Source organism: Trachypithecus francoisi, unplaced genomic scaffold, assembly GCF_009764315.1.
Source record: "Trachypithecus francoisi isolate TF-2019V2 unplaced genomic scaffold, Tfra_2.0 Lachesis_group5, whole genome shotgun sequence".
Taxonomy (NCBI): Eukaryota; Metazoa; Chordata; class Mammalia; order Primates; family Cercopithecidae; genus Trachypithecus; species Trachypithecus francoisi.
Genome location: NW_022681470.1, coordinates 10,885,814 through 10,899,171, shown reverse-complemented (window position 1 = coordinate 10,899,171; position 13,358 = coordinate 10,885,814). Strand labels below are relative to the sequence as shown.

General features: G+C 37.4%; 1 protein-coding gene across 8 annotated transcripts in view; it reads left to right on the top strand.

Moving 5' to 3' along the window:
- The window catches only part of RYR2 (ryanodine receptor 2), an 805,689-nt gene that overhangs the window by 611,148 nt on the left and 181,183 nt on the right, over window positions 1-13,358 (top strand). For all 8 annotated transcript variants that reach the window (XM_033200167.1, XM_033200166.1, XM_033200162.1 and 5 more), the window contains exons 48-53: window positions 639-759; window positions 5,708-5,877; window positions 7,181-7,401; window positions 8,700-8,790; window positions 11,284-11,424; window positions 13,085-13,248. In XM_033200167.1, coding sequence (XP_033056058.1) covers window positions 639-759; window positions 5,708-5,877; window positions 7,181-7,401; window positions 8,700-8,790; window positions 11,284-11,424; window positions 13,085-13,248 — 908 coding nt within the window. The remainder of the gene's footprint in view (window positions 1-638; window positions 760-5,707; window positions 5,878-7,180; window positions 7,402-8,699; window positions 8,791-11,283; window positions 11,425-13,084; window positions 13,249-13,358) is intronic.

Sequence of the window (13,358 nt, the reverse complement as noted above, 5' to 3'; positions counted from 1 at the left end):
TGCAAGCCGAGTCTGTCCTGAAGACTTGCTGAGATTCTTGACTGTATCGTCATCCACAGTCATCCTGGGTACTTCATGTCAGTCTAAAAGAACTGTTAGGATTTATGTTCATCATTTCCTCCACATTATAAATCCAGCCTTGGGAGAAATCAGGGTCGAAGACTGATGGATATGCAATTCATTTCTTAGCACAAAGCAAGAAAGAAGCGAATTCCATCATAAATATTAGTATATGTTCAGAGTGTAATGATAATTTTGTTTGTATTATTGCTCGTGTTATTGATAGGTATTTACATGTAATTTTGGAAAGTAAACTTTTGTAAACACGTCAGATTCTCAATATATCTTAACAGTCCCCAAAAGGATTAAAACTGTTGTTCTAATGGATGAACCAACTGGCCTAGACCATAGTATAAATAATTTGGTGTATGCTGAAGTCAATGAAAACTGTGTGAGCAAGTAAATATCCACAGGTAAGCCAGAGACTATTTCTGAGAGAGGCATAACTTTCTACATATACTGATCAGAAAATTATTTTGGACTTGGATTCCCATACTTCAGATTTCCTGGACAGAATTGTAACATTGATATCACAATGTTGTTCTAATGTTTTCTTTTTTGTTTTTCCTCCTGTGTAGTTGATTCATGCTGGTAAGGGAGAAGCCATCAGAATTAGGTCTATTTTGAGATCCCTAATCCCCTTGGGAGATTTGGTGGGCGTTATCAGCATCGCTTTTCAGATGCCAACAATAGCCAAAGGTAAGGCCAACTTCGGTAGGACGTCCTAATTCAGTAGGATGTTGGATGACATCATGTTCTAAATGATGTTTTCCGTACTCAACATCCCAACCTCTCCGCTTCCTAAATTATGTCTATACTACTTAAATTTCTTTTTTTAAAAAAGCTATAAAGTATATATTTTATAATTTTTTTCCTTTTTTTTTTTTTTTTTTTTTCGAGATGGAGTCTCGCTCTGTAGCCCAGGCTGGAGTGCAGTGGTGCAATCTCCACTCACTGCAAGCTCCGCCTCCTGGGTTCAAGCAATTCTCCTGCCTCAGCCTCTTCAGTAGCTGGGACTACAGGCGCCCGCCACCACGCCTGGCTAATTTTTTGTATTTTTAGTAGAGATGGGGTTTCACCATGTTAGCCAAGACGGTCTCGATCTCCTGACGTTGTGACCCGCCCGCCTCGGCCTCCCAAAGTGCTGAGATTACAGGCGGGAGCCACCACACCCGGCCTTTTCTCCATTATTTTTAAAGCTGTGTTTGCTTTGAGATTTTAATTCTCTTTTATATGACATTTCAGACAGCTTCCAGAAAAGCGGAAATATGCACCACCACCCTCCACTGTCTCATGTCATGCCGTCTATCATTGGTCGCATGCTCTTCTTTCTTGACCTCAGTTCCTTAGTTCATGCGTTTTTGTAGTTTTCATTGTCACTTTCTTGTAATGCTTTTCTATTAAAAACAATGATGATAGCTTTTGACTTAGAGATTTTAAAATCCCCTCTGTTAAAAAGAGTGTTTTGTTTGTTTGTTTGTTTTTGTTTTTGTTTTTTATTTTTTAGACAGAGTCTCACTCTGTCCCCCAGGCTGGAGTGCAGTGACGTGATCTCCGCTCACTGCAATCTCCGCCTTCCGGGTTCAAGTGATTCTCCTGTCTCAGCCTCCCAAGTGGCGGGGACTAGAGGTGCTCACCACCACGCTGGGCTAATTTTTTGTGTTTTTAGTAGAGACTGGATTTCACCATGTTAGCTAGGATGGTCTCAATCTCCTGACCTCGCAATCCACCCACGTTGGCCTCCCAAAGTGCTGGGTTTACAGTCGTGAGCCACCACTCCTGGCCAAAAAGAAGTGTTCTTTTCATGAGTAAGGATAAAATTTTTTTTAAGATTAAAGAAATTATTGAAGACAACTAAAATAAATGTTAAATCCCAAATATACTATGTTTTCACTTTCTCAAATGGAAGGTTTTTTTTTTTCTGTTTTCAATACTTTATTGGATATTTATACATAAATCACTTACATGAAAGACTTCTAATTGTAGAACAAAACATAATTAGGGGCTGGGCGTGGTGGTTCAAGCCTGTAATCCTAGCAGTTTGGGAGGCCAAGGTAGGTGGATCACCTGAGGTCAGGAGTTCGAGACCAGCCTGGACAACATGGCAAAACCCTGTCTCTACTAAAAATACAAAAGTTAGCCAGGCATGGTGGTGGGTGCCTGTAATCCCAGCTACTTGGGAGGCTGAGGCGGGAGAATCGCTTGAACCTGGGATGGTGGGGAGGTTGCAGTGGGCTGAGATTGCACCACTTCATTCCAGCCTGGGCTGTAGAGCGAAACTCTGTCTCAAACAAACAAACAAAAAACATAATCAGGTAGGAAGTGCATGCTGTATATAATCATTTTCTTTCATTAATTATGTTCCCAGAGAAGGCAGGCTATAGTAGCTCAAGTCTAGAACGAAAGGGGTCACCATATATCTGAAGGTAGCTCATCCTGTTTGCCAGGCGTGATTATGAGTAAGTAAAGTCTTGTGTATGCTAACCTTAAACCCAAATCTACAAGGTGACAAAACTACCGTAATAATCAAACGCTCATTATAGCTTTAGGCAAAGCTAGAAATTAAAACTTTTCCCCACCTTTGGCTTCCCTACTTGAGCCAGTTTCTTTTCCTTGTGCATCTGTAGCTCATCTTCATCTGCTTTCTCTGTACCTCTCTTCTAACTCATGTTCATTTGCTTAAGGAAAATATATTTTCCTTATTCTATATTTTGAGCTGCAAAATAGACACTATCAGGACAAAGATAATAATAGTACCAGTGACATACAGATTAGGAAATAGTGAAGCATTGAATTTTGTAGTAATATGAGTAATAACAAAGAACCAAGAACATAGACTGTAAGAGAGCCCAGGTGTCCTTTTCAGAATGGGCCCCAAAGTTTCCAGGTACCTCCTCATTTCTTCCAGTCATCTGCCTTTAGCAGCCTTCAAGAGTTTTCACGTTGCTTTCTTTCCTTTACTAGTTAGTTGTGCTCTAATATGTTATTTTTCTTCACATATTTGCAGTATGTTGTCTCCATCGGGAGTCACAGTGGTTTGTGTGTGTGTGTTTGTGAATTTTGTATCACGGTCACAATGAAAGTTAACTTTTAACACAATCCATTGGTATTTGTTAAATCTCTTCTTTTTGTAGCTGGGTGTGGTGGTGCACACCTGTAGTCCCAGCTACTCAGGAGGCTAAGGCAGGAGAATTGCTTGAACCTGGGAGGCAGAGAGTGCAGTGAGTGGCGGTCGTGCCACTGTGCTCCAGCCTGGGCAGCAGAGCGAGACTCCATCTCAAATTTTTTTTTTTTTTTTTTTTTTTCTGCTTTCCTTTTGTGGAGAACATAGACAGAAACCTGTCGGTTTTTATGTCACCATAGTTGTGCGTTTAACTTTATGTGGCTATGCATTCACTGCAAAGCTTAAAACACCTATATTTCTTTCTCCTTTTCAATGACAACTCAATTGGTCTATAAGCATCACCAAGTAGCAGTAATAATGGTTATTATCCATTCTATATTTAGTATGTGAAATATGTCTCTAAAGAATGATATTTTCTCTTCTCAGGATTAGCTAAGGTCTTCCTCAGACATTTTTATCATATTTATTTCCAAGCTAGAGTATGCCTCAGAATAATAATCAAAGAAGGAGGGGTTCAGAAAACTTGAGAACAAGCAAGTAATCCTGCAGCTCTTGGCCCGGGCTGATTTGGCCGCCCTGTCTGAGGCAGTAATTGCAGGTGGATGAATACAGTAGGCATTGCTGGTAATTGTGGATGGATGTATACAGCAGGCACCGTGGGGCGAAACTGCTGCTTTATTGTCTCCAGTGTGTTTGAGGAGATGGTGCAAATAAAACAGCAACTTGAGCCAATCCGTGAGTCTTGAGCCAGATGCATTTGTGGCATTCATTAAAATGAATGTCTGCTTGGATAAGAGTTTAAAAAGGAAAGCATATAGAGCAGGATCAGTGGGTTGCTCCCCTTTTCCCTAGGCACAGCTACACTTTAAGATAATAGAATACTGTACATTTAAATTCCTTTTTAATGTGATTTTTAGGAGAATTGCAATTGAATTTTATATAGATTTTTAATTAAAAATCAGAGCATACTGATTTAACACTAAGGTTAAGTCAGCTTTTTTTTTTATTTTTTATTTTTTGAGACGGAGTCTCGCTCTGTTGCCCAGGCTGGAGTGCAGTGGCCGGATCTCAGCTCACTGCAAGCTCCGCCTCCTGGGTTTACGCCATTCTCCTGCCTCAGCCTCCTGAGTAGCTGGGACTACAGGTGCCCGCCACCACGCCCGGCTAGTTTTTTGTATTTTTTGGTAGAGATGGGGTTTCACCGTGTTAGCCAGGATGGTCTCGATCTCCTGACCTCGTGATCCGCCCGTCTCGGCCTCCCAAAGTGCTGGGATTACTGGATTTTAAATCCGGTTTTAGTTGGTTTAAATACAACTCCATTAATTACTAGGTGTATGACCTTGGACTAGTTACTTAACTTCTCTAAAGGCTGGTTTTTGTGATCCGTTGAATGAGAATCATAATAGCAGCCTCACAGATGGGTTGTGGGAATTGCATAAGATCATGTCAGGAACGTTCCTAGTGCTGTGCCTGACAACAGCACAACACATCAGAACTATTATTTTTAAATGTAAGGAAAGAATGTATTAGTTGTATTAGGTGTTGTTATAATACTACCAGGCATTATCCTTTCGTCTAGTTTCCTTTAGAACATTATTTGTTTATTTTCATGATTCACATATAAAATTTGTTCCTTGACTATAAGTGAAAACAGAAAAGTTATCATTTTATTCTTTCAGTTTATTCAGGATGATTGTGGTCATGTGTCATCTTGTTTCATGAGTTCTTGTTTCTTTGATGTTGTATCCATATGAAAAGTTCTGTGATATTATTTGTAGAATCGTGGTGTGTGATCAGCACCAGTTTGGCATAATTATATGGTCAAACAGGAAGTAAATCAATTCTTCAGTATTTGAAATTGGCACATAATCCCATTATTTCTCTTATCAGTGGTCCCCAGTTAGGGAACTTATGGAGTTACTGTAAAGAATTCACTAATCTATATAGGCATAAAGCTTCGAGTATTGATAGAGAAAACAATATGACCCTTAAATGCGTGTTAAATGCTATTATGATTAATGAAACATATTTCATATGAAAGCCATACTGGTTTTATAGTGTTATTTCATCATTTTGTTGTTGTTCTAAGGCATAAAAAGAGAAATATACCAAGATTATCACATAAGGGTAGATGAGCTTTATTCATGTTTAAAACAGGCTTGCTTAGAAAAGAGTGAAAATCCCCACTTTACATTTTAACTTTTCATGGATTTCACTTGGAGTTTTAGAAAGTAGATTTTGGATGCCTGTTTGTTTCTCCTAAGTATCTAACAATGCCACATCTTGTATCCTGTATGCAGTTAACACGTGGATGCCTATATAACACTTAAATGACCTTGGCTTTAAATTCCACTGCCTTATTTCCTTAGCAAACTCCCGTAATAGCTTGAGGGTAGTTGAAGAACAGAAAACCATTTCATTGAAAAGTTTATTTAAAATGTAAGAAGTCTAGAAAGCAGCCATTTGTAATCTATCCCATATATGTCACAGCCATTGACACCAAAATTCACTTCTCTTTTTTAGATGGGAATGTGGTGGAACCTGACATGTCTGCGGGGTTTTGCCCAGATCACAAGGCAGCCATGGTTTTATTCCTTGACAGGGTCTATGGAATTGAGGTTCAAGACTTCCTCCTCCATCTTCTTGAGGTTGGCTTTCTGCCAGATCTCCGGGCGGCTGCTTCTTTAGATACGGTGAGATTGGAGCAATGGACTTCCTCCTCTCTTGACTCTTCATTCTGTGCCTTATGATATTCTTATATATATATATATATATTAATTATATATAGATTAATATATATATATTAATTATATATATATATAGATTAATTTATTGACAATGAATGTTTATTGATTACCTGTTATATTTTCAGGTAAGCCATGGGTAAACAGAAAATAAAACTAGGCTATGTTCTCAAGGAACTCACTGAATAAACTGACAACCTCAGAAAACTTCCCACTGACCAAAAGGAATATGATAAGAATTCTGATAAGGTGCTATGGGATTCAATAAGAGGTTCACATAACTCTAATTTGGGAGGTCACAGTGACTCCTGTTAACCTCTGTTCAGTATCAACCTCCAAATTGGCCTAAACACTTATGCTTCTCAATAAAAGCAATTAAAGAATTACGATGATTTAATGGATATTGTTGAGTCATTATCATCTTGGTGTCTTCGTTTGTTGAGGTACAAATGGATTGAAATCTGTTCTGTATATTGGGTGACCCACACAGAGAATCTGCCATTATCAGCTTAAATGTTCTTCTCTTTGAAACACTGTGGAATAAGCTGAAGTTCTAAATGTTGTTATAGTAGTTATAGTACTCTACACATTTAACACCTACTTTCATGTACTCATTAATTTTATCAGTTCAATGTGCTTTTTTGATTTCAAAGTACATCAGGACTTGAGCTGACGGTAGCCCCTTCACAAAATATACGAGAGCAGAATCACAAAACTGAAATGAAAACTTTTTTTCTTTGTTTTGCATATTCAGATGAAATTCTGGACCTGAATAGTATGGATGATAACATAGTAATACAGTTATCCTTTGATTATTGGTGCTGATAGACATGAGAAGAATAAATATGAATCATAAAGAGAATTCAGAAAGAATTTATGCATATGAGATCTACTGTGAGAATAAGCTCCTCTCTTTGCCTAGCAAAGGAAAACACATCTGTGATATTATCGTCTTCTTATGTTGATCCTACCATTGATATTTAATGATAGAATCTGAGCCTGTTAAGCTTTTTGAGGAGATAGGTGTCATTTCATTCATTTTTATCTGTTTATGAACAATTGATAGTTGATTGTTTTTAGTGGTAAAAATCATATGAACCCCACATTTAAAGATATAACTGAAGAATACATTTACATGTCTCATAGCGCTATCATCTTCTAGATAGTGAAATTATATGTTCCCATGTTAATCCCTTTGAAAGTTATCTACTGCCAAACACAAATGGCCTTCTACTCTCTGATTCTTTTTCAGGCGGCTTTGAGTGCTACAGACATGGCCTTGGCCCTCAATCGGTACCTTTGCACAGCCGTCTTGCCGTTGTTAACAAGATGTGCTCCTCTCTTTGCTGGCACAGAGCACCATGCTTCTCTCATTGACTCATTACTTCATACTGTGTATAGACTTTCTAAGGGCTGTTCACTTACCAAAGCTCAGCGGGATTCTATAGAAGTTTGTTTACTCTCTATTTGTGGGTGAGTGGATGACAAATTCTACGCCAGCTTCTTCTTTAAAAAACAGAATTTACAGTGTGGCTTTTGACAAATTATTTGGAATTTTGGAAACATTTTCCATACCACAGATTTAATTCATTTTAGGTAGTCCCATATACTGAGGTATGAGTCTTCTCTGAGCGCCCTTGCTCCCAGTCGAGTTCTGGAGTGTTCCTCCAAGCCTCCCTAGGGTGTCCAACTGTTGGATATAGCTTTTGACCAGTTATAGAATACTATTCTGGATGTTGGGAGTGGGGAGAAATTGTGTTGGGAGTCCTTGGCCACTTTAGGTGAGGTGAATAGATCTCCCCTTTTGACTGTGTTTGATGATTTAACTCCTCTTCTAGAAGAGAAAAGAAAAAAGGGACTTCTTAAATATAAAATGTGATACAGCATAATATTAAAACCATATTTATGTGGGGCAATGATGAAGGCTGAATATTTCCTCCAACCTGGAAAACCATTTCCTATCAGTAGAAGTGCTAGAATGTGTTACTATGAAAACCAGAAACGTGTCTCGCCCTGATGAAGTTTTGCCTGTGAAAGTGAGAATTTCTCAAGCCCCTAGAAAGGTCATGGCTCCTTTGTAACTGCTCCAGGAGCTCTTGCCTGGCAGTCCCTGGGGGAAGGGCACGTTTTCACCCATGGTAGAGCGTCTGGGTTGAGAGCCAGATGGCACTGAAGGAGGTGGAAAATCAGAAGTGTAGCTCTTTAACTTCCCTAATCTAAGATTCTGTAAAATTGAACCAAAACGCCTCACTCACAGAGATTTTCTAAGTGTTAAATGAGGTGAAACACTTGCCGTTGCCTGACGCAGTCGATGTTCACTATGCATTCATTTTCGCTCCCTTTCTTCTCTGGCAAATTTGCTGTCTCAGCCATTTTTTCCTCCTTTCTGTTCCGATATTCCCTCTTCTTTTTGCTTCTTACCATCCATTGGAATGAGGGAAGGGACATTTACTAAAACGAATGGAGGAAAGTCTTAGGAAACAGTGGGGTCTGCATTTGTGAGTGGTTTGGAAAGGAAGGAGCAGAACAGAAACATCTTCTGTGGCAAAGAAGGGGTGGTCTTCAGATCTGGGGGATAGAGATGAGTTGGGAAATCTAACCTGATATAAAATTAACTAAGTAGCTGATCTTTGGACAAAGAATGTCTAATGAATACCATCTGAAGAGAGGTATAGATTCAGGTCCTTGGCTTACATAACGTATTCTAATGAATGATCTACTTAGTTTAGACACATTGCTCAGCATTATTAACATTAACTTTGTTCTAACAGACAACTGAGACCTTCTATGATGCAGCACTTACTCAGAAGATTAGTATTTGATGTTCCATTATTAAATGAACATGCAAAGATGCCTCTTAAAGTAAGTACAGGAAATGTGTGTAGATATTTGATGACTGGTTTCTCTGACTTTATTTTCTATGACAACACATACATTTCTTAGATACATCATGCTTGATGCTGGAAAATGTCTCCCAATTATTGAAATGGGCATTTAGAAGTGATAGGAATGTATACAGCAACTTTTAATCAACAAGTTCTATAAGATTATAGAAATCTTAACAATGATTTCAATGGAAACAATGGAAATAGAAATCAATGGGAAAAAGATGAAGGACCACAGGGAAAATATAAGCCAAGATATTCTTAAGTTGGAAAACATGGTAATAGGCCTGGCCTAAAATATTATTAGAAACCTCGAGGGATAAAGACCAGGCTTTAAAGACAACATTTTCTAAGTTAATAATCACATGACAGGCTCCAAATGTCACTTCATAGGGTTCAAAGATAACCTCTCTGTATATGCAATTATAGTTTGTCACACAGTATAGAAAAATCACTGGTATTTTTTCTAAATTTATTGTTCTGTTCAGGATCAAGTCTCATTCTATCTTACTGAGTTGGGAATGTTTTCTTGTCCTTTAATATCATAATCTAGACTCACAATATAGAATATGGTGTTTGCATCAGAGTTATATAGTAATGTGATGGATTTTTTAATAGATGACCACTCTGTACTGCCATCCAGTAGCATTATTTTTTCCCCAATGGCTACCCAGTACTAGTGCTGAAGAAGTATGAGATATGAAGAGTCTATATGGAGTTGTTACAGTAAGCATCCTGGATATTTAGCAAAAGTAATCTTTCTCTGTGAAAACTGACTTTGGTTTAATAAATCTAGATACATTAGTGAATTAGGTAAAATAAATTATATCCTTGCTAAAAATTCTGCTTTTATGTTTTTTGTCATCTAAAATGGTCCTTGTCTTGCAAAATTTTTTGATACAAATATGCTGGAAAATTCATGGAAAAAGATACAGTCTCATGCTGTTACCCGTATGCAATAAAACTCTTTTACATTAGAGATATGTCAGTGTTAAGCCAAGCATATTAGATCTCAATATTTCATCATTTGTGACTCCTAAATTATGTGGATATGTGGATGTGTTCATTTTTTTGTAACTGAAAGGAAAAGTAAATGAGTTTTAATATTTTAACAATAAGACATTCAGCCCACATCAATAACAGTAATTCTTACAATATATTTTCTTCCTTAGATATAGGAAAGAGTCGAAATATGTATAGTCATATAGATCAGTTTATTAATCTGACAAATATAGATCAAAAATAAATTATCCAAAGAACTACCAAATAATTGAAAGATTCTCTGCTTGTCCTTGACATTCCAGTTAGTTCTAAACAAGCAACATGCATAGGTGAAAATGCAAGGAGCAGTGTAGACAATCAGTAAAGTAATAAATTGCATCCGTAACCCCCAAAGAAATGTAGACAAAGAAGTGATCCAAGTAGAGCAGTTTTGGAAATTGACTTGGAGAATTAAGTATTGAGGCAAGCCACAGGGAGGCAGAGACGGAGCAAAAAGAATCACAGATGTATAGTTCCTTTATTGTGCTTCTGGGCCATCCTGACATCAGTCCCTTCGTTTTACATGTGGATTGCAAGATATTAATAACAATTCATAAAATTATAAGTAAATGATTAATGTAGAACTCAGGGATACGTAGAATCCAAACAACCTCATAAAGAATGCTGTACAAGATATAGTTATTTGTAAAATTGGGCGTTTGGTCCTCATATTGTAATCAGTGTTAAATTTGAAAGAGACATAGTGTATCAGTCGGGGTTCTCTAAAGGGGCAGAACTAATGGAATAGATGTATATATGAAGGGGAGTTTATTAAGGAGTGCTGGCTCACACAGTCACCAGGTGAAGTCCCACAATAGACCATCTGCAAGTCGAGGGGCCAGGAAGCCAGTCCAGGTTCCAAAACCTTAAACATAGGGAAGCCAACAGTGCAGCCTTCAGTCTGTGGCCAAAGACCCAAGAGCCCCTGGTAAATCACTGGCGTAGGTCCAAAAGTCTAAAAGCTGAAGAACTTGGTGTCTGATGTTCCAGGGCAGGAAGCACCCAGCACAGGAGAAAGATGAAGGCCAGAAGACTCAGCAAGTCCAGTCCTTCCACATTCTTCTGCCTGCTTTGATCCTAGCCCTGTTGGCAGCTGATTAGATGGTGCCCACCTAAATTGAGGGTGGGTCTGTCTCTCCCTATCCACCCACTAACTCAAATGTTAATCTCCTTTGTCAACACCCTCACAGACACACCCAGGATCAATACTCTGCATCCTTCAATCCAGTCAAGTTGACCCTCAATATTAACTATCACACATAGTATACACGGTGGTAGTATTCTCCAAGAGAGTTTACATGGGATTGAGCAATTTCACTTCAGTTGACCTTATAATGTAGCATTACAGTGTCATATGAGGAGAAATGAAAAAAAAAAAACCCAAAAGGTTTTGATAGCTCATTGCTTTTATAATTGTTTTCCCACATAGCTGCTGACAAATCATTATGAAAGATGCTGGAAATATTACTGCCTGCCTGGAGGGTGGGGAAACTTTGGTGCTGCCTCAGAAGAAGAACTTCATTTATCAAGAAAGTTGTTCTGGGGCATTTTTGATGCCCTGTCTCAAAAGGTAATTTAATATTTTGTGGGTTTGTTTGTATCAGTAAAATGGCACAAAGCCACACATTCTTAGTAAGATAGTATTCCTAGTTGAATACTGTCTTTGCTAACCAAGACACATACGGCTTTATTTTTTCTCTTTTCTCAATTTCATAATAAATGTTGAAAATGCAATTTATATTTATTTTTCTTAATCATTATGGTAGCATTTTCCTTGTGATCGTAACACTGTTTCTGAATGTAAAATGGCTAAGCAGTTCAGGAAATTACACGCAGGGTTGATAAGTTTCTGGTGCATTTGGACTCAGACTCTCCCTAGTCCCATCTCCAATCTTATAAAGGCCAAAGAAATTATATCCAATACAAAAATATAAAACATGAAATCTTATGTAATTGTAATATCCCGGTTCCCTGCTAAAGTCTCCAGCTTTGCTGCTATGGAGCTTTAGATACCTTCACTCAATGTTGCATTGCATATATGGCATTCCCTTATAGTTGCAAAATTTATAATGAATAGTTCATATATTTTCAGATAGCTGGCAGGTGTTGATCTTAGAGAAAAGGCAGAACAAAAGTTTTGTATGTTCACGCTTAAATTAATCAAAATTAGTTTGAATTCCCAGATTGACATTATTAGATGATTGGAGTAGTATAACCACAAGTTTGCTACATAATAGAGGAATATTTGTCTGCAATTACATTTGGTAGCAACACTTTAATACTTTTTCTTACTGAATTTCCTTTGGTAAACTGAGTCCTTTTAAAATAATGTGTAAGTATTTTTTAGAATCATTTACATTTATTTAACATTGAACATTTAAAGTGAAATAATTTAAATTATTACTTTTATTTTTTAGAAATATCTATAAATATAAATTTAACTTAATACTCAAATACCTCTTCTTATAAATTTTTATCATGCATACTTTCTTTTATTTATTTATTTATTTATTTATTTTTATTATACTTTAAGTTCTAGGGTACATGTGCATAACGTTTATATCATGTATAACTCCCCAATGCAATCCCTCCCTCCTCCCCCCTCCCCGTGATAGGCCCCAGTGTGTGATGTTCCCCTTCCCGAGTCCAAGTGATCTCATTGTTCAGTTCCCACCTATGAGTGAGAACATGCGGTGTTTGGTTTTCTCTTCTTGTGATAGTTTGCTATAGAATTTCTTTTCCAGCTCAGAATTTTATTTTTCAAACCTTTATAATGCAACATGGATTGGTTAAAATTTCTCACTCTCTAGAATGTTATGCTTTCTGTATTTTTCATGTATACTCATTATAATATACAGGAATTATCTATAACTAACTATAAGGAATGTAGTCCCTATTGACTGAAATTATGTTTATCTTGTAACGATATTTTACACATTGACGATATTAAAGTTTACTTCATTTCCAATGTGTTGGAGAGTCAAAGATTTTATTCTCCTTAAACTGAAACTGCTGCAGCTTCTTTTATGTTTGTAAATCTAGCTGCAGCTTCTTTTATGTTTGATGGGGTTTTAGGTTCTGTGTTTCATTTTCTAGAAAAAGAATTATCAGAGAGTTCAGTTAGCCCAGGGTAATTCACATTTTCTTCTGCAACCTTCTGTAGCCCTGATGATCATGCTGAGAACTTTTGCTATATAGTAATTTCTTTTTTGGTCCTCCATTTTTCCCAGAAATATGAGCAAGAGCTTTTCAAACTGGCACTGCCTTGCCTGAGTGCAGTTGCGGGAGCTTTGCCTCCAGACTACATGGAGTCAAATTATGTCAGTATGATGGAAAAACAGTCATCAATGGATTCTGAAGGGAACTTTAACCCACAACCTGTTGATACCTCAAAGTATGGACTCTTTCTATTGCAGCAGATTTTTATTGTAAATGATGTGTGAAGTCTGAAATTGAATAAGGTACTAAAGTGAACTTTCTCTAATACATGTCCCCTTTGAATTG